General features: G+C 38.0%; 1 protein-coding gene and 1 pseudogene across 5 annotated transcripts in view; both read right to left on the bottom strand.

The window, feature by feature from the left end:
• The window catches only part of LOC131692272 (chromatin-remodeling ATPase INO80), a 1041557-nt gene extending 1036954 nt beyond the window's left edge, over positions 1-4603 (bottom strand). The window contains exons 1-5 of one of the 5 annotated variants that reach the window (XM_058979227.1): positions 4410-4603; positions 4010-4321; positions 3760-3953; positions 2045-3707; positions 1398-1992 (exon numbers count right to left, since the gene is read on the bottom strand). In XM_058979227.1, coding sequence (XP_058835210.1) covers positions 1398-1992; positions 2045-3707; positions 3760-3953; positions 4010-4259 — 2702 coding nt within the window. In that variant the 5' untranslated portion in view covers positions 4260-4321; positions 4410-4603. Of the gene's footprint in view, positions 1-1397; positions 1993-2044; positions 3708-3759; positions 3954-4009 lie in introns of all 5 variants that reach the window. The other 4 variants (XM_058979229.1, XR_009305948.1, XM_058979226.1 and 1 more) reach the window with 4 other exon arrangements.
• Positions 4604-13854: 9251 nt separating this feature from the next.
• On the bottom strand, positions 13855-17610 carry LOC131687563 (uncharacterized; annotated as a pseudogene).
• Positions 17611-21833: the final 4223 nt, after the last annotated feature.

The following is a 21833-nucleotide window of genomic DNA, read 5'->3' as shown; positions in this document are numbered from 1 at the left end:
TTGCAAGTGTGTTTTACACAACGCGCTGGTGTGTAAAACTTCATAGTCTCACTACGAGCGAAGCGTGTGGCGGTACGTTTTTTTTTTGAAAAATTAATATCTCCGTAAGTATTTAATTGCCCACTCCTAAATTTTTATGGCAACAAGAAAAATGATTTTTACTATTTCATACAATAAAAAAAAGAAAAAAATCATGTCCAAGTTTGAAAAAATCGATTTGTTTTAAACTTTTCAATATTTTCCATGAAACCAATACGTTGAGTAAGTATTAATATACTTCATCCGAAAGCTATGAAAAAGGCGCACATGTTTTGGGCACTTTTTGGTATCTTCTTTACTTTTGACAGTACGAGCGATTGAAAAAAGTAGGTTTTTTTTTCAAATGGTGAAATTCAACACAAAAAATCTCGAAAGTCTCGCCTACTATGTTGAAATAAAAAAATACGTGTCGAATATTTTTGACTACTAAACCGATAAAAAATTGATCTGGGCAAAAAAAAATTTGGTGGCAAATTTTGCGTGGAATGCCCCATATATCAACTCGACATCATTTGATTCAGTCTGTAACATAACTTCTATTGATAAAAGTCAAGGCAAATGGAAACAGTATGTTTTATTCCATCGTTACTATTATGCGTAGGACAATGTGTAAATGTTTTGAAATAATTCATCTGAACATTCCAACTCGACAACATTTCAGTTCGAATTTCTACATATTAAAGCCCCCCCCCCCCCCCCATCACCCCTCACTACGCCCTATTGCTTAACTACCTACGCTCATGAAATTAAGCTAAGGCTTTTGAATAATTCATCCAAACATACCAATGTGGTAAATCTAAAATAAATAATGTTATTTTGGAATTCTATATGAAATTCCATTGGTACACCCGCAGTGTTGGCAATAAAAATGATTTTTGGCATTTAATTCGATGTATCGAATTTTGAACAGCTATAACTTGGCTTAGAGACATTCTAACACCATACATCCTTCGGCAAAGTTGTTTAGCATATCCTGGACTATACTTCTATCTATTTGTTGACATACTACAAGAAGAATTGTAGTCTGTAGAATTAAAAATGCAAAAATGTAGGTTTTCCCATACTAATCTCCATACAAATTTCAAACGCAATGCGCCACGCCGGGTCAACACCAATCGACCCCAAATTTTGCACAGTTGTTTGGGACCCCAAAAGGTACCAAAAAAGTGCTGTGCTCGGTTGATGTGGCTATGATTACGTTTTTCCATATAACAATGCCCCACCCTAATATACATGTTAATATAAATAATTCTATGTGTATTCTACTTCATTGCGGTTATGTTATGTTAACGTCTCAATTTTACATACTACCTAGACCTCCCTAGTTTAGTTCTTCTAGGACCCTTTATAATACTTACAAATGAATAAGGCCACCCAAAGCTAACTTTTCCATGTCGATAGGAGATATACTGCACAGCCGGGTGAAGGAGAACGTGTTCGACGTACTCCCATGCTGAAAACTCACATAGTCCATTCTAGATCCATCATTATTTTCAATTACTGATCTGTGCACGTTTTCGCACTTGAAAATGTTAAACCGATTGTGCACTATGTGACGCATGCTAGGAATTTGTTTCCCAAGGAAAGCCTCATTGAAAATTAGTCTTGCAATTCGATAGTCGAATGTATTACAGAAAAACGGACTCTTCGCATCACGTCGCTCAAACAATTCCGGGTGGTTGCAGACTTTGCGAAACTGCATCACAAGGTTCATTAAATTTGATGTGAAGTTTTTATCGAACGAATGCCCGTCGCCTGACCCATGACCTGTCAAGTGAAGCAGATCTTCAATTCGGATTTTTTTCTTCAACGCAACGTACAACAGCTTCTGGCGTGTCGTCAATGGGCAATATACCATAATTTCGATTTTGTCTGATAATTCATTTTCGACATCTTTCTTAATGCGTCGGAGCATAAAAGGTTTAAGAATCATGTGAAGTCGCGAAATTTGCTCTAAAAAAAAACGTTTATTTTATGAATGGGAATCATGCCACAATCCACTTACTTTCATCAATGCCGGTCTTATTTTCGGCATGACTTTCAATGTCTTTGGAAAACCATTCGTTAAATTCTTCGTGTGAATCGAACAAAGTTGGCATAATGAAGTGTAGCAAAGCCCACAACTCGGCCATACTATTTTGAATCGGAGTGCCACTAAGAAGCAATCGATTTCGGCAGTTAAATCCTAGCAACAGCTTCCAACGCACTGAACTTGAGCTTTTGATAGCTTGTGCCTCGTCAAGCACCATATATTGCCACTTAATTCGATTGAAGTATTTGTAATCGGAAACCACAAGTTGGTAGCTGGTAATCACCACATGGAAACTAGCCCCCTTTGTGTGAAGATCTTTTTGTTCCCAAAATTGGCGTAGAATTTTTCGTTCATTTGGCGAACCCCAATAGGGTACAACATTGAAATCTGGCACGAAGCGCTCCATTTCTTGCTGCCAGTTGTGCAAAGTTGAAGCTGGCGAAATAATCAGAAAAGGACCCCACACACCGTAGCTCTCAGCAATATGACACAGAAACGCTATTGATTGTACCGTTTTTCCTAAACCCATTTCATCTGCTAAAATACCACTTATGCCTTGATCGTATAAATTTGCTAACCAAGTCATTCCTTTCAATTGATATCCCTTCAAGCATCCACGAAAAATGGTTGGTTGTGGCAAATCAATAATATGCCCAGAAGCATCCACTCTTTGGTTTGTTGGTATGTGCTGTTGCACAGCATTATCAAACATTTGTTTCCGTGCACGATCACTGTTGAATGCATCCATTGCATTCTTACGCGCTTGTTGCTTCATCAAACCGCTGTCATAGTTATCAATCGACGCAAGTCTAGGATTACACTCCTCATCTAATTGTGATAAAATTTTCAATTGTTCCTCCTTTGAAACATTCCCTAACTTTTTGGACATGAAATGCGCGTATAGTTCCGTCTGGGTTATCAAGAAATTTAACTTTCGTTGTTGTCTCTTTGCTTCAACCATTTCAACGTCAATTTTTCTTTGTTCTTCGGCCTCTCTCTCCATGCGTTTTCTAGTTTCTCTTTCCACACGATCATACCGTTTCCAGTAGCCTTGCATTTCTCGAGTCAACCGTTTGGCTCTCCAAATAGTCTCTTTCATGAGCTTTTGCGATTGCATCGCTTTTTGCCGCGATACTTTCATACAGAGGGAAGCCACTCGCCGGCAATTGGTAACCATATCTTTGTGATTGTTCGACTTAGCTCTCTGTACCTTACCAAGTTCCTTTTTTGCCATCAATTGCCAAAGTTTCCGCCTCCTCGCTGCCATCATTTCGGGTGTTTTGCCTACGGTCCTTCGCCCTCGCTTTAATTTTGTTCCGGTTGGACTAGATGGTTTTGAGTCTAGGTCATCGTCATTTTCATTTCTCAAAGCGGCAAGTTGTTCTTCCCAATCAACATCGGATAATCGATCATCGGAGTCATGTTTTGTCTGAAAATTAACGAGAATTAGCATTATCCATTTGATGTGAGAAAATTGAAAATTTTTCACTGTTTTTTTCCTGCCCGGTTTTAATTTACTAATTCTTTTCTTTCGCTCGAATTTTCGTTTTCGTACCCCTACAATCGCATGTTGGTGTTCAGGAAACATGTCATGATTAGATAACAACCCTGATCCATAATATCCAAATTCAGAGTTCTGAAAGAAGCAATGTGCATTTTGGATATCTTTGAAAACAGGGTAAACTCACAGTTGGGTTGCTGTGATATTTTCTACGATATTTGCGTTCTCTCAAATGGTTCTTCAGCATATCTCTAATGTATTCGCCTTCATCTGAAATCTCACTATCCGATTCTGTATCTGATAGTAGCAAGTTTTGCAACCAAATTCTTTCCGGACCAACAGAAGTCAAGTTGTAAAGAAATCGTTTATCCTCATTGCGATCTACAAAGGAAATCTTAATTTTAGCTTACTGAATGACTTCTGCTTAAGCACTTTACCTTGTCTAGATGCTCTGACGCAATATGCAAGCTTTCTGTAGTTCCGGACGTTTCCCTTAGACGAAACGGAATCAGAGTCTTCACTCGTATCGCCGTCGTCGCTACTAGTAAGAGGCTTAGATAGCATTTTTTTGGCATAACTCAGAAATGGCGCCATATCCAGAGCCGCTTCAAATCGTTGTATGTGAAGAGGATTTGCCATCTGCGTATCACCCAAATTTCCAACTAGATGAATATTGTTTCCAGACATTTCGTAATATCACCAGCAATCGATCAAATGCAGAATACTATTATTTGTACGCGGAGTACAATCTATAGATATTATATATAACAATTGTAATTGTAATGTACTAAGAGGTAATGTAAACAATTATGTATGAAAGGAATTTTGAATGTTCACCACGGGTAATTTCTACGGTAGACACCTGGGAATTGACACTATTCATTTAAACATTACATAGCACGATTACAAAGCTACTAATATTATTTTTGAAGAAGTATAACACACTTCCTCTGTTATGTTTAGGTTTAAAACTAAGAGAAGAAACGACAACAGGCTTCTTGCTCTTCTTAATTTTATCTACCAGGCCCTGTCGTAATTCCGTAAGAGAAGAGAAGACAATCGCGTAGCCAATTTGATCCAGTCCTAACCTCAATATTGAACCGGCTTCTGATTGGTCGTTTTGATAGTCAAGAGCGTTCATAATATTTTCAAACGGGATGATATACAGTGCTGCTGAGTTTATTTTGGCTACATTTCATATACATGAACATTTCATGCAAATTGAATGAATACCCTGAATGACGATATAACTACGTGTATTGTTAAGAGAGACACAAATAAACTTAAAATTCAATTTTTAAATGCAGCTAGTATTGTGAATTCTTGACTGAGGGTCGATATTTGAGGTACAGCAATTGTGAAAATCATGCAAATGAAATCTGGCAACGATGGATGCTTGTTGTCTTTGGAATTACGACAGGGCCTGGTAGATAAAATTAAGAAGAGCAACAAGCCTGTTGTCGTCTCTTCTCTTAGGGACCCTCTAAGAACGGTTGGTTTCAAAATTGTCCAATGAAGGACGTTCGTTGGGCCAATTTGGACAACGTCCAAATAACCGTTCAACAAACGTCCATCGTTGGACCCGTGTTGAACGATTTTGAAACAATTTTTTGGACGTCTCAGTGGGGAGTGACTTCCGTGTACTGGAACAAACCTATTGCCTATCCTTCCCTCTAAGAACGGTTGGTTTCAAAATCGTCCAATGACGGACATTCGTTGGACCAATTTGGACAACGTCCAAATAACCGTTCAACGAACGTCCATCGTTGGACCTGTGTTGAACGATCTTGAAACAAATTTTTGGACGTCTCAGTGGGTTATAACATTGGACGTGTTGCCATACAATGCAGTGGCATACGTTGCCAAAAATACTGTTTTTCTCTCCGCAGTTCTCTTACTAGAGTTTTTCTAGTTTGGAACAGAGTTTTTAATAGTAGAGTTGCGTAAAGAGGATTGGCAACATTGGACCAATCATTGGTCTTTTTTAAATTTTGGCCACCTTTTATTTTTAGTTAAATTTCAAATGACTTCACCCGAACGCTTCAGTTAGAAGTTAACTTAGCGCATTTAAAAATTTAAAATTAAGTGTTTAGTTTTATTTTGTAAAAATCAGTACGATAAATAACATCGTATAAAGAATTTAAGCTTTTTCCGGTTCTCAACTGATCCGCAACTAAGAACGAAATGCATTGATTTTTGCCGCTTGTCGTCTGATTGGGATGTGACAAAAAACAATCGAATTTGCAGCGTAAGATAAATTTGAATAAGTACATATGTATAAGTGGAATGCATACACAAATTTGTCAAAATTTTAGCTGCACTTTAACTATGAGAAATACCTTCATATTTCCACTGTCGGTGGAAGATTATTAACATTACCCAGAGCTGTTCCGGTGTTTGAAATAGTGCCAAATTTGAATATCAGTGAACATATATTTTTTAATAATTGTCATTAAGCGAAGTATTCCTGGTTTTAAATAATGTTAATATCACATCATTGAATTTTTTCTCATAATTATAATCACATAATAACGATACTCCCCACGCATTCGAGCATTGTTATTCTTCGTGTCCGATAGGTAGACGTTTTGAGTGTTCAATAGGTAGATTTCAGCCCCCTGTCAAGGATGACGTCTCTGTACAGCCAGCATCACTGCTATGAGAATCAAAACAATAATTTTGAATCGAATGAATTAAAAGTTGTTGTTTGTTACTAAATGTTGTTTTTCTGAATAATATGGTGTTGAATCATACTACAAGATGCAAAACGTCGTGTGGAATGCTTGAATATCGTGTATAGTGCTGAACATATTTCTTTGTTTGGGGCTTTATAGCTATAACGCCCCATATATGTAGGTCGCTGTCAAACTCCATATGATGGTATAGGGTTGCCAGGCGGCTGGTAGATTTGCTTCAGTCTTTGCGCAACTGTTCTTTATTAGGCAATCCATGAGACGTTTCTGATCAGCTGATTATTTCTTGTTTACTTCTTCTGACGTTACTCCGAGGGGTGCGACGTCCGACAATATTGTTGATTCGGTCCAACATCAAACGAATCGGACTAACGAAAGATGCTTGTCGAACGAGTTTTTCTGTTCGCAGGAGTAGACTTGTTGACAGAACCCACCGCTGAATTGTCAAACAAACGTCTAATGGATTGCCTAATGAACTGTGGTTTGGAATAGTCATAGACTTGGGCTTGGACCAGAGATGCCAGGTACTTTTTTCAAATGTCTGCAATAATAATTTTAAGGTCTGGGAAGAACAAAAAATGTCAGGAAAGCTAGTGTAGCCAAAAGCATATTCAAAAATCTGTAAATATCTGCAACCAAACTAAAAAATCTGCAAATATCTGCAACCGAACTAAAAATAATATCTGCGTCATCGAAAAAATCTGCAGCTTAAATTAAAAGTCTGCGAATTTGCAGACTTGTCTGCAAATCTGGCATCTCAAGCCTTGGACAGTTACAGGAGACTTGGGTGAAACTAACCACCAAAAAATACTGCAATCATCACAGCGGGGAATAAGGTCAGCAGGCAAAACGATCGCAGCGCCATCTACATGTCAAAAATTACACTACAAAGCCACGCTTTTCCCCGTTTTCTTCACATTTTCTAGCAGGAAAAAGTAATATATGCCCCGCCTTTTCCTATTAACTTCACACAATCTAACAAGGAAAACATTAGTATACCCCGCCTTTTTCTGCTAACTTTACACAATCTAGCAAGGAAAACAACAGTATGGGCCATACTGTTGTTTTCCTTGCTAGATTGTGTAAAGTTAGCAGAAAAAGGCGGGGTATAGTAATGTTTTCCGTGGTAGATTGTGTGAAGTTATGGCCTTTACCTGCTAACTTCACACAATCTACAAGAAAAACAAATAAGGGCCCGCCTTTCCCTGCCAACTTGGCAGAAAAAAATGTACAGATATCGCAAGGGTTTCTGCCAACTTTATATTAAAGCAGAAAGAAATTTTTGCCATGCCTTTTTTGTTGATTCTTTATTTTCCTGTTATCAGGAAATTAAAATATCGATTCAGTAACAATAGACAAAATTTGGTCATGCCTCACCCTTTTATTCTAAACTTTTAATAAGCATTACGACCGATTGATTTTTCGAAAGTATTTGGTTTGTAAACTCCGTAAACTCCCGCTATTTGATTTTAGTGTTATTAAGAATACCTAACATATTCGATTTCAATGGCAATGTAATGCAAAATAGGGCATTTGATGTTTTTGAGAGATTCGAAATTTCAGCATTCCTTTTATTTGCAGAAGTAAATAATAAAGAAAGCAACGAAGACAACCTGATAAATCCATCGATCCCTTATCGAAAATATATACATCATAATATGTTGGCGTTTAATTCCTGCTAGTATTGCGGCGTTAAGTCATACCGGACTAAGTGACAATGTATTGATTTCGAGAAAAACGAGCTTAAAGTTTGAATCGCAGCATCCTTTAAGTTATGATTGAAAATTAATTTTTGCTATAATTCTTGCTTCTTGCTACATATTACATATCTGGCAAAAGTCGAATGTAGCTGAAGAAACTTAGTTCGGTCTGACTTAACACCGACCAACTTAGCACTAAAGAGTTAGTTTCATGATACATATACATTTTGTCCATGTGTGGGCAAATATGTTCATGAACAGATTAGTAAGAGAAACTAACTACTTGCTTTATCTTTGAGTATGCATGTCATCAAAAAATTGAATGCAAATTTGCTGGAAGATTTTGATTTGACAATACTTTATTATTTTAAAATTTAAATTAGTATTTAGTTATACAATTTTCTTTGTAATTTGAATACCTAATCTAAAAACATTTTATTTTGAAACTCACATGCTTCATTATTACCTGTTTTCAGCAACTATACAAATCCATTATCTACTACGTTAAAGCGTACCGAAAGAAACCATCTAATGTTACATTACGCGTATGAGTTGCGGTCGTGTTATTTAGACACCTCACAGTAACCCGTTTAAAAAAATCGGCCAGTCCTTCTATTATATTCTTTCTTTTTCTACAACTATTATATTGTTCGTTACACTACGAGTATGATGCTGATGCTGACTGAGTATTCCGTTGAATGAGGTGCTAATGGCAGTGTCTTTAATATGTTTCAAACGCCCTGCCGTGTATAGAGTCTTGGTAAAGAAGTCTACGTTTGTCGCTACATGCATTACATGTTTAGGTATTGCAACAATGCGATTCAGTGCAGTAAAATTTCATTTCATTCAATCGAAACTGAATGAACGCAGTCAATCAGTCGTCTTCAGTAGCATTCACATTCATTTAACGCATCAGTTGTTGTTAATCTGAAGCTGGGTTCATGGCACTTCACTCACCGCTGCTTTCAAATGAGTCGCAATTCATATTCAACCTCCTTCGTTTGATCCTCTCAAATGAATTCGTGATCTAACGCTAGATGTCGACCGCCAGAGAGCATGGAAGTGCAATGATGTTTTTATTTTCGTCTGTCAAAACACATTGGAAAGTAAATTCTGAATTTTTTAAATTTAATCAATATTATAATTAAATGTTATTTCTTCTAATGAAAAGTAATATTGATGAAGAAAATATGTTTCCTACCTTTGAATAATATCCAGATGGTAAATTTCTTGTTACTTCACTCACATTTGTTCTTCCGGTTTCAATTTATACTAAAATGAAATTCAGAGATTGAAATTTCGATAGAAAACACGATGGTGGGCAAAAATCACTGGATTAAAGAGTGTAGTTGTTGGTAGCCGAGGTTATCCACTGATAAGTCCAATTTCTAGATAAACATTTTCCATATCTAAAACAACCAACCTAACCTCAACAATACAAAAATAATTCCGGATCTCAATAATTCGTAATAAAATATTGAGTTCAACTGAATGTTTTGGTGTCAAACGAAAGAACGAGTGTTTTCTTATCACCTGTAATCAAGCTTTTTGTGAAACTATGTGATATTTATTTTAAAACAATTAAAATAGAACAACCATCCTATACCATCAATGCAAGAAAATGCTTTCATCATCATTTGAATAGTACCAAAAATGAAATCCAGTTGGCGCATCGAGCGAAAAAGTTTCACGTTTGAGAGCCAATAGACCAGCTTTCAATTTCCCGAGTGAGCACCAGTCAAATGAGATCCGGGTAAACCTAAGACAAAAAGAGACAACTCTTGAGCGTTTTTTCAAAACGTCATATCTGCAATGAGTTACTCTCTTTGTTTACTTTCTCTTCTGTTAATAATTCGGTCACTTTAACATTTATCCCTCAGCTCTTTGCATATTGTCGCGCTTATAATAAAATCTCACATTGCGGGCGTCTGAAAGGCGCATCAAATATAGCCGCAGTTGCTCCGCAAGCAGATTTCAGTGGAGCTTTATTTTTCTGCCAGCTGTGTGCTTTTCGAAAGCTTCAAGGAAAAAGCTGCCTATACATTTATATAGGCGGCTGTCACGCGCCTATCTCAATTGAGCTTTCATATAATCGCATATCGAGCGATTATCCTGCAAGGCACAATAATATGCTAGTTAAAACCACCGTCTTTCGATCTGTACTGTAAAATAAGTGAAAAGTGTTATAGTGACGCCGTAAAAATCGAAAGAGAAAGTATAAACAGAGAGTAACTCATTGCAGATATGACGTTTTGAGTGCAGCCAATTTCTTTGTCATATTTAGATATGTTGCTATAATACACATAATAATGACCGTTTTATTGACACACATTTCGCATTTATCTGGTACTAATCAATCCAACATTTTTATCACATACTACATGTTTCTACCAAATTTGGCCAGCATAAAAGCCTATTCATCAGAATCAAATTTGCAACAAAAATATTATAGAGATGAACATACTACCAAATAACATTTTTCATTGCAACCAGTTTCAATAAGCTGTTAATAGTAGATTCATTATTTTCGTCTGAACTCTGCGAATTTAAGAAAATTTGAAAAAGAAATATGATAGCCGCAGTATGCTATCATAATTGTACGAAGCTGTCAAATTCATTGCTAAAATCAAATATGTAATTCAGCTATTTATTTGCACCTCTACCAATAGTTCCCTGTGTACAATTCCGATGACATGGTGAAGAGGTAAAACATTTCCACACTGGTTATATAGGAACACATTACGAGCACAGTCTATAGTCTACGAGAATCTTTTCTTTTTCAGAAAGAATTCGAAAAGGTACTGCTCGATATGAATGCTATAAATAGGTCATATCGAAGGTGGGTTTATTGATTTGAGGTAACCAAAAGGCGCCATATTGGATTGATTGATTGCAAAATGTCCTCAATCATCAGTTTCCGTCATCTAGTGACCCTCATTGCAAAAGCGATATAGATATATATTGATCATGGTTTTTACTGTGGTGGTTACCCGAAACCGCCATCTTTGTTTTCAAAATGGCCTAAATTCATAAATTACGGTATTTTATGATTATTTTAAATGATACCCATATTGATAGTTGTTTTCACAGTTTCTTGGTCACTATAGGCCGCAATCTTGGATTTCAAAATGGCCTAACCTCCTTTCAAATGGTATCCATGTTGCCCTCATCTCTGATTTAAAAATGACTTTAACCATCGAGCTTGAGCTTGACCTTGTACGACCACCCGTAGCTGCTACTCCGTTATCGATCTAGACTAGCTGAAGTTGCACAGGGAATCAGTAGTAGTGCTTGGGATTAGGGAAACATCTTTCAATGTGCAACTCCTGGTAATCCTAAAGTGTTTATTGAACAAAACCGGCGCCGGCCTGGCCCGAACGTAGATCGCAGAAGGAACGTTAGTCCGATACTTGCTTTTGCTAGGCAACGGCTTTACTTCCCTTCCGAAGGAAGATTTTACACCTCAGAAAAATCTCAGCGACCTCGGCTGGGAGTGCACCCAGACTAACTGGGATGGGTGGCTGTCACGCTTACCACTCAACTAACTACGCCTTCATTTAAAATGACTAACCATCGATTTCCGTTATCTATCATCTTGGATCTTTAACGAGAAGAGAAAGAAAGGTTCGGAACATTTGTCATTTTTGAGTGCATTTGTTTTATGTTTGTTAAGCAGAAAAGCCCACTACGTCATTTGTTTAATTCTTTTCTTTTTCATATCCTCCTGATTTATCAGCTTCATCGAAAAAATACAACCTTACTCATGCAGAGAAAAAATGCTCGTAGCTGTAACCGTCTTGAGTTGCCTCGTCTTATCATAGCCTTTACCCTATATTATTTATTATCTTGGTCGGAGTTATTTTTATGTCAGTGAGTGTTTCTTCATATTCATTTGTGAGTGGTTCATTGGAATGGTTCACTTCCATTAGCTGAGACCGTGCTAATGTGAGGTTGGTGTTCAATAGAAACTAAACAGGCAAAAACGTCAAATGACTAGAACCTGTTATTCAATTGACAGTGAACTTTGAGTGACTCAAACGAAGACGGCAGCCGAACTCAACTGATATAGTGGTGGTATGTTTACAGCGAAAGGCTCGAAGTTTCACTTGAAACGATTATTTTCGTTTGAAATTGATATTTTACCGCACTTGCGATTACACTAGAAACAAGAATCAATTTCCCTGCAGTTTGTGTAGTTCAATAAGATCAATAGGATATACATACACCAGAAACTTTACACAAGAAACGTAGCGATTACATTCTTTTAACTTGTAGACCCGCAGGCTGTCCTCGTAGAGTTAGGCACTATTTACACCTATCCGATCCGTTTCAATACCGTGTACGGACACCAATATTTGTTTACCCACTTGTGAATGCTTGCATATAAAATATATGAAAGAATATTGGTATCCGTGCATGACACTGAGCCGTCACTGATTCGGATCGGAAATGTGTAAATTTATTCGCGCAAGTAATTGAACTTTTCGTCAGTATTTTTTCTGTATATCGGGCTTTTAATATTTGAACGCATTTTATCGGAAATCATTGGATAAAGCACCATAAACATTCTTCATTTGATCCACATCTACGTGAGGTTTCGTTCTGCAATTCTAGTAACAATGATTTCCTGTTAGGCAGTAACCAGATGGCCAGCTAAAGTTATCGAAATTAAAATATGTGAGAGACTTTGAAGTACTATTCAAGCTATTCATCAATGATAGATGCTTCAAGACATCGATTGACATCATCGGCTTCTCATATCCACAAAACGCGTCCAAACTTTGTTGGTTGTTCGAACTTCTTCCATTACTCGGTACATTATAACAATTTTATTGGCACTTGTTGAACGTTTTCCCAATCCTTGATGTCCAGCAATACCTGCAATTTAAACAAATATAAATATAATTATTTAAAATAAATTGACACGTTTTCACAGTATTACGATCATTTATTACAACCCGGCTGCCGCGTCCAGGAAGGCAATTGACTGAAGATTAACATAGCAAACATTTCAAAATTAACAAAAATTAACTGGTACAGCTCGGTATTTACCAGAAACCTACCAGAAAAGTACCCTCTCGGTTTCAGCCGGACAAAACTCGTTTTATCTCGGTTCTCCAATTTTCCACTAAGATTTCCTTATTACCTCAATGAGAAGGATGCACCAGATAAATATTATTGAATCAAAGTGTCTTCCGATAAATTGCGTTTCAAACTCATCCAGAGCTAGAGTATTTCAATATTTTATAACGGACTAAGATACATTCGCTGATTCGCATTTGATTCAAGAGAGTAGAAAATTACTGTAATATCAAATGCCTTACAACATTGGAAAGTTTCTTAAGGGGAGGTTAAGGGTTTCAGCGTGAAAAAAAAAACACTTTTTTTGCGAATCGTTTTAGAATTTTGCGTGAAGCGAATTTATCAATACTTTTGTGCATTATAGCACAGAGAACAGACATATAATCTAGAACAAATTTCCCGAAAAACCTGTGTAAACATTTAAATGAAAATACGTTTAAAATCACCATCGCATACAGGTTTGCATGCGTGAGTCACCATTGTATCCAAGTTTGCATACAAGTCCCGTATAGCAATTGCTGGCCGATCGAAGCGCCGACCAGTGGCAAGTTGCTACATGCTGTTGTCATTTCAAAGCGACAGTTTAATTTTTTACACAAGTTGAAAACTTTACTTGTATGTCAGTTCTCAGTGATTATAGTGCATCATTTCAATAACATGCTGTAATTTTTCCACGCAAAGTTCTAAAAACATTCGCAAAAAGTGTTTTTTTCACACTGAAACACTTTGCACCCCCTCCCCCCCTTCATTGAAAATTACATAGTTAATTCTCTCGACTTCGAGACGATGATTTGGCATCATCGATCACTAAAAAGATTTTCTCCCATTGTGATAGATCAGATTGGTACACTTGGAATCGGTGCACAGTTCGGCCTCAAAAGGCGTATAATAGTATAGTGTTCGGCGTTTTATCTGATTACCTTCGATTAGCTCGACTAGCTTTATCATTATGTCTGACTCACGCATTCATAGATTACCTCGAATTGAGTGCAGTTTCACCTGAATGTTTCGCAGTGGAACACGCCGTAAACTAACCGGAAATTTGAGTATATCTCGCACGCTGATTGTCTACTTGTTGGGGTAATCAACATAGAAAATTCGTACTTCCGCACGCACGGGAAAATACTCCTCGATGAGACCCTGACATTAGAAACTATCTTATTGGAACAACGCAGGGTATGGAATATTTTTCTCGATATCGGAAAACTTTCGATGTTAACGAACGTAACATTTTCGCCATCGAGGATTCATTCAGCTGAAATTGTGGAAATTCGTGCAAAGTCAGACGGGTCAGTTCAAGTGGTGGATATATTTGGGTGGAAGTATCGAATTCGTTCAGATTAAACGAAACATTTCAGGACGCATCTGTTTTGAGACAACCAGCACCAACTTCGTCACTAGTTTTATCCGTGTCAACTACTTCACCGTATTCCGTGTTCGAGTCGAGTTTCTGCTTAACATCACCAAAGCTGTAAAAGTACTGCATCTTATTCAAATCGATTCCGGTAGCGTTGTCTCCGGAATCTTCGTCATGGTCTGCCGAAGGGTTTGCTCGTCGGCTACATGGTCGTACAGATCGTCCAGTTCTTGTCTACTAAAACGAATGGAATGGATGTCCACACTATCACTGTCACTTTCAGGGTCCAGTACAAATTGGCACCGATACGCAACCGTCCTCCTTTTGGTGAGGAGACCCGCTTTTTGTTGCCAAAAAGATTCATGTATGGGTCGTATAGTTGATCAACAAACACGGCGTGTTTCTTTTCGACCTACTGTTGCTCTAGCTACTCAGATACATCAATCGAAACCACTCTGGTCACCTTCAGGTAGCATGACACTACCCCAGCAGTGTCTGTATCTACCTGGACCTGACACTGTTTGCCAACGATCAACGAAAGCATCGTATTCAGAACGTCCACTTTCCAAACCATCTATCTATTCCAAACCGTATCTATCGGCGCAACGTCTGTCAGCCGATACTTATTGACCAGTATCAAAATGCGGCCGCTAATCACATTCTTTCGCAGATGCTGCACGTCACACTCTTAGATATTGCCATAGTCAACCAATTGAACCTTGTACCAGCAAGGACTGATCGCCTTACGGATCACCGCCTGATAGAACTGGTCGTCATTGTGACTTAGCCATACACGGTTCCCCGTTCGAGTAGAACTTATCTCTTGGAAGTTGCAGGTAGACAGTGATGTACCGATGGGAAAAATTCCATCTTCCCGGGTTTTTATTTTTGGGTTTTAACCGGGTTTTTCCAAAATCATTTAATGTTTTTTAACCTTTCGGCAGTCGCACTAGTGCACAGAGTGCACGCTGCTCTGAAAATCTAGCGAAATCGTCTTAGGACACCAGCGGCTGCTCGTTCAGTGGGCCATAAGCGCGATTTCCGGAGGGAAAAGAAAAAAAGAAAGAATTTTACATTTACATTTGAGAGACCGAAAATAAAAGTCGCAAGGATAAAACATACTTTGTAGAACCCACTCCAGATATCTTAGCATGTAAAAATCGAATATAAACATCAAGCGTAAAAATCAGACAGAGATCCTTGAGCATGAGAACCGCTTAGAATAATCTCACCCGAAAAAGTCGGCAAGGATGAACCTCCAGTATATTTCGCTCACAGGAAATTCCGTACAACGTTACATTCAAGATTAAAAGTTGGATGAAGAAAAGTCCTTTGTAAGAACCGGATATACTTTTTACGGTTATTATTCTATAATCGAAAAGCTCCTGTCCGATTTTGAAACTTGAAGTTCAAATCCAATTTTCACATTCTAGTATATTTATAACGGGTTTTACGAAACATTTTCTGCTCCTGCGACTTTAATTTCGGTCCATTCCATATTCCAACTTCTTTCATATAATACTGGGAACAATAGTAATTGTTGCTCCGACTAGTGAAAATTAGAATAATCGTGTGATGCCCAAACTACTTTTATTCTGCTTGTTACTCATTTTAAGGGTTGCTATACTTTTAGCGAAATAAGGTATTCACACAAAATTTTGAAAATACCTATTTAGTTCGGTGAAAAGCAAAAGTGAGTAATATGCAGAAAGCGGTAGCCTTGACATTCGTCTTTAGTATGAACAGTAATCAGAACTCTCACAAATCGCAGTCCGAATTCTTTCGGCATCAACTACATCAGCAACAGTAGAAAAATGTTTAGTACGTTTAGGTGGATTCACAGTAAGAAACGCAATCGACTTAGCACAAAACGTGTTGAAAAGCTTTATCACTTATTTAACCACAATATTTGTAAATAAATGTTGGATCACCGCTATAACAATGATTCAATCGAGGAAAACCATTCAGAATTCATATACATGCAAAACTTTATGACAATAATACTCATAAATAAAATAAAAATGTTTGGATAACAGCACATTAATGTTCAATTACTAAAATATCAAAAAATTGCAAAAAACCCAATCTTCCCGCGAAAAAACCGTTTTAACCGGGAATTTTTTTTTTGGTTTTTTCCCTAAAATTATAAAAACCCGATTTGGCACATCACTGCAGGTAGATTATGCCATTGTTGTCTACATAGGTGGCTACACCTACGAAAATGGTCCTGTTGATTGGTTTCGCCGGCAACCACCGGTCGATCGTCTTTGGAGTCTTCCTGATACGTATCACATGAACCGGAATAATTTGGTTCCACGAGAGGTTCCTCCGTTTCAACATCCAGCGCATGGAAGAAATTATCAAACGTTTCATAGTGCCGCAAAAGCTCTTTCTCAACCGAGCTGACCGCCGATAGGGGTAGAGACTTTTCCTTCAAGAGCACGTAGCCGTACCGCAAAAAGTTGTTGACGTTAGCATACTGGAACAACTGAGGCGACAGCACTTTCGGCAGTAATTCTTCACAGAATGACTGGCACTAAATCGTTCACGCTTCGACCATGAAGTGAGATGGAGAAACATTCAAACTTCTCGATGGCCACCTTGAATGCGTGGATAACAGATGATAACCACGTTTCTTGATTTCCAGTCGGTCCAATGCAGGCCATGAAGAATCGGATGGGAGTCGGAAGAACCTGTTTCAAATCGGCTGGGCTTGCGCACATGTTAGAGTAGCGTGTATTCATGGTGTAAGCCTTATCGATTAGGAACATCGTGTAGTTGCTGCCGTCACATGGGCTCGGTACCATTCGAAGTTTATTCCATCATTGCCCAGCGAATGCACAGCGATCATCGTTGGTAACACCAAACACAGCTCTCCCACCTTCCAATTCGTTTTGTCATCCCCATCTTGTCGTCCATTTGATTCTGAATCTCCTCCTGCATCTGTGTAGAAGAATGGTTAATTTTTTACGACATACTTCTTAGTATATTTTACTCTGTATTCTTCGGTTGGCTTATTTCGGTCTAGGTAAATAAGATAGTCCAGACATTTGGGGTAGCTCGGGCAATTCTAAAATGGTATTTTCCTGAATTATAATAAATAATAATTTATACGCAAGGAATTTCCGTTCCATACTTACCTGAATAAAATGCAAAATACATGGGTAGACTAAATCTTTCGGACTGACAGCACTTGAGATGTCCATCCATGCGAATTTCACGAACGATTTCCAGTGCTTGGTAGCGAGTACCTTGGTTGAAGTCCCTTGCTATTTTTTAACTTAAATTTATTTTTTAAACTTAAATTTATTTTTATTGTAACTCGTTTTACATCTCTGTTTTGGTATACATTTCAAGTGATACAGCTGTACTTTTCATCTTTGTTCCTCGTTGTAATAGCTCTACTATTTGTTGTATATGATTTATGTTTTCATTTGTTCAAGTTTTCAATCATTTAGTTTGAATGCAGCACCTGAAAGAATATTTAAAACCCTGTTTTAATTCAACTAGTGGTGAAATTTAGCGACCAAAAATAAAAGTCGCAAGGACAGAACATGGTTTATAAAACCGCTTTAAGTATTTTAGATGTATAAACATCGGAAACAAACTTCATGCGTAAAAATCGGACAATTATCCTTTAGCATCGCTTAAAAAATTCTCAACCACAAAATTCGGCAAGGATTCAATAAGAAAACTGGTTAAAAATAAGAGAAGAGTCGCAGTCCGATTTTTATGCTTGAAGTTTTTATCCGGGTTTTATATTCCAATATATTTGAAGTGTAACCGTTGGTTACACCGTTTATTGTCGGCTTCGCCACAATAAATTATTACACGTGATTTGCTCAGTGATGTCCACCCATCCATATTCCTACCCTGGGTATTATATCAAGCTGCCTGAGTGATAGCCCGCCAAGTCTGACGTTTCGTCTGGGACGGAGGGGTCACTCACGCAAGAACGCTCACGGATGCATGCTAGGGATACCGGTCGCATCGGTTTGAGCGAATAATGTCGAGCAACAATCCATCAATTAACGTTGCAGCCAGTAGAAGTGTTGCCAATGACAGCCTTCAGGCCATCGGTCATGTCAAATACCCGATCGTATTTGATCGTATCGTAGTATATAGCTTTAGCTCAGTAAATTATTTGTTCGACCTCTTTCCGTTCTCAACCATACAGCGAGATAGAAGTGCGCGTCGTGCTCTCGTTAAAATATAGTACATTAGTGTCATTAGAACACAGAGTGTGTGATGGTTAAATGTGTGTTTCGTTGTAGGTTCAAGTGATAGGGGAAGATTGAAGATTAGAATAGTTCAAGTAGAAGTAGAAAGGGAAAAAAGACAGTTTTTGGTAAGAAAAAAAAATAAAATTAAAATTATGACATCACTGGTACTAATTCGTTTGGAAGGTCCCCCAGCGGACCTTTTATGTTTGGGCCGAAACACATTCCGGAAAATTTCTTCCCCAGGTCGCCATTATCATCTGGGCATCATCCGTCGCCATGTTGTACGGGTGTGAGTCAGCATTGTCTGGAAGCTGCTCAGCCACGCCTAAACCGAACAAGATAAAATCTATTAGGAGTCACTCGCCGGACTTCCGAATATTGCAGAACGGAAAGAAACCATCGCTAGCCATTATAACCGTCAGAAACAGCCACCACTACCAACCACCACCATCTCCAGCCAGCTGCTGCAGCAATCGCTCCGGGTACCCGTCGCAGCCACCGACAATGTAGTTGTCAGAACCGTAAACCGCAAGTACCTCAGTGACGTCAAACATAATTTAGAAGCCGTGCATGAAGAATAAATTTGTAATATTAATGAAATCGGTGATTTGGTAGTCTCTTTGAAAAACAGAGAGCCCAATTTAACACTTATACACTCGTTTGTCCGCTTCGTGTATTTCCGTACTCGTAAAGGAGTTTCAAGCCTCATCACTGGATGATGGCCTGGAAACTAGTGGTTCATAGCCGCTTTTGAGAATTTATCTTTTATTTTAGGATCGGTGAATTGGCTTTCCTTCCCCTCGGGTGCGAACGTTAATCGATAAACCCGTTTCCACCTGTTCCCGCTGCCGAATGAGTGACCTGGTGAGTACAAGTGAAGCGGTACTGTGACCCACAGCATAGAGCATATTTCCCCTCCCAACACCCACTGAGCAAGTCGAGGGGCTACAGAAGCGGGTTTTACGAAGTGTGTTCTATTCTTAAGACTCTTATTTTCGGTCGCTCGTTTGTGCCTTTCTCATTTATCCAAACTAAGATTCAACAGCTGGAGTGCTGGAAAAATAACCAAACATCGAAAATCATCAGTGATAATCATGCTGAGTTATGATCACAACCATAAAAACAGCGATTTTTTATAAAGTGATAATGCACGAGCAAAAAATCTCAATATCACCGCATGTGACCACGGCTTGATTAAATTTTTTTATCAGTATCATGAAGTTGAGAAAATCAGGCACGATAGAAACGATGCTAAATCGGAATTGATGGAGTTATACATTGTTATTGAAAGAAACTCGTTATTAAAATGATTTAGCCAAATGATTTTGAGAGTGAGAGCGATCCAGCAAACAAATAGAAATGCAAAAGAATCAAAATGCTAACGTTTTCAACTTCTCGGGAAAGTGTTTTATATTGAAGGGAAAGCTTTTGGCAATTTTAAATCACGCTGCACAGTGTTTCCAAAGTGGCAAAAACTTGATCGAAATTGTTTTGGCCATGAAAAAACGATTTCTCAGCTATAGTGTCTTCAGCAAAGCTTATTTATAAAATGTTTCCCATTTTAAAAAAATTATTAGTTTGATGATTATTCCCCCTAAAGCTGAGAAGCAAATTTTTGTTTAGTCATTTATGAAAATAAAATAAAAGTATTCAGCAAAGTTGTAAATAATATCATAAGCAATAACTTTTCTGAAGAGACTATGTATCCATCTGTCGAATTTAATAGATATTTGTGGAGTTTCCTATGGTATACCCGAAAATTACTTTTTCTAAATAACCTTTCCCTGACATTAGAAACTGTCATTTCAACATTTTCGCCATCGAGGATTCAACAGCTGGAGTGGAAGTATCGAATTCGTTCGGATTAAACGAAACATTTCAGGACGCATTCGTTTTGAGACAACCAGCACCAACTTCCGTGTCAACTACTTCACCGTATTTCGTGTTCGAGTCGAGTTCCTGCTTAACATCACCAAAGCTGTAAAAGTACTGCATCTTATTCAAATCAATTCCGGTAGCGTTGTCTCCGGAATCTTCGTCATGGTCTGCCGAAGAGTTTGCTCGTCGGCTACATGGTCGAACTGATCGTCCAGTTCTTGTCTACTAAAACGAATAGAATGGACACTTTCACTGTCACTTTCAGGATCCAGTACAAATTGGCACCGATACGCAACCGTCCTCCTTTTGGTGAGGAGACCCGCTTTTTGTTGCCAAAAAGATTCATGTACGGGTCGTATAGTTGATCAACAAACACGGCGTGTTTCTTTTCGACCTACTGTTGCTCTAGCAGGTACTCAGATACATCAATCGAAACCACTCTGGTCACCTTCAGGTAGCATGGCACTACCCCAGAAGTGTCTGTATCTACCTGAACCTGACACTGTTTGCCAACGATCAACGAATGCATCGTATTTAGAACGTCCGTTTTCCAAACCAAGTCCGTATCTATCGCCGCAACGTCGGTCAGCCGATAGGGGAGACTGAGGAGACTTGATCCCCTTTTTTACTTTTCAATCCTACTCCGTGGAATGATACAAAAACTATGTAATTTTTGTAGTTTTATATTGTTTCTAGGGTTGACTGATAATCATAAAAAAATTACATGGAAATATTATACTGGCCATGAGCTATGAGCATTTTTGGAAAACAACAAAAAACTGGAAAATTCTTTGATTAGTGGAGACTCGATCCCTAATTTGGGGACACTTGATTATTTTTTGAAAACGTGTTTAAAAGAGCATGTAGGGTAATAAGCCTATTTTTACCCTTTTCTATTATCATCCTACCTATCTGAAGCCTTTGGTTAGAGCAGCGTCTGCCATCTTTGCTCAACGCATTGGCTCAAGTGGTGTTGCGATAATTGGGGTACTCGATTAGAGTTTTTGCTGCGCTCAAACAGAAGATTTTCACCATTCTCAAGACAATTTTGTTATTATATTGGCTCTTAATAAGAGGCGAATGACCTTAAGGCTAAAACCTCTATAATCGAAATAAAAAATGGCTCCTAATTACAAAGCAAAGAAGCTGAAATAATAAAATTAATAATGAAATAATGTGGTACCCTCCCTAATAGGACAAAAATAGGTACCTAACCGCATTCAATATTATAAATGTATTGTGGTATTGATTAAATTGTTGTAATTACATATTACTATTTTTGTTACTACATATTACGCATCTCTCACAAGATTTTTTTACGAATTCCT

This window comes from Topomyia yanbarensis, chromosome 3 (assembly GCF_030247195.1).
Source record: "Topomyia yanbarensis strain Yona2022 chromosome 3, ASM3024719v1, whole genome shotgun sequence".
Classification (NCBI taxonomy): Eukaryota; Metazoa; Arthropoda; class Insecta; order Diptera; family Culicidae; genus Topomyia; species Topomyia yanbarensis.
Note: the sequence above shows the minus strand (reverse complement) of the source record. Positions and strands in the feature narration are given on the sequence as shown.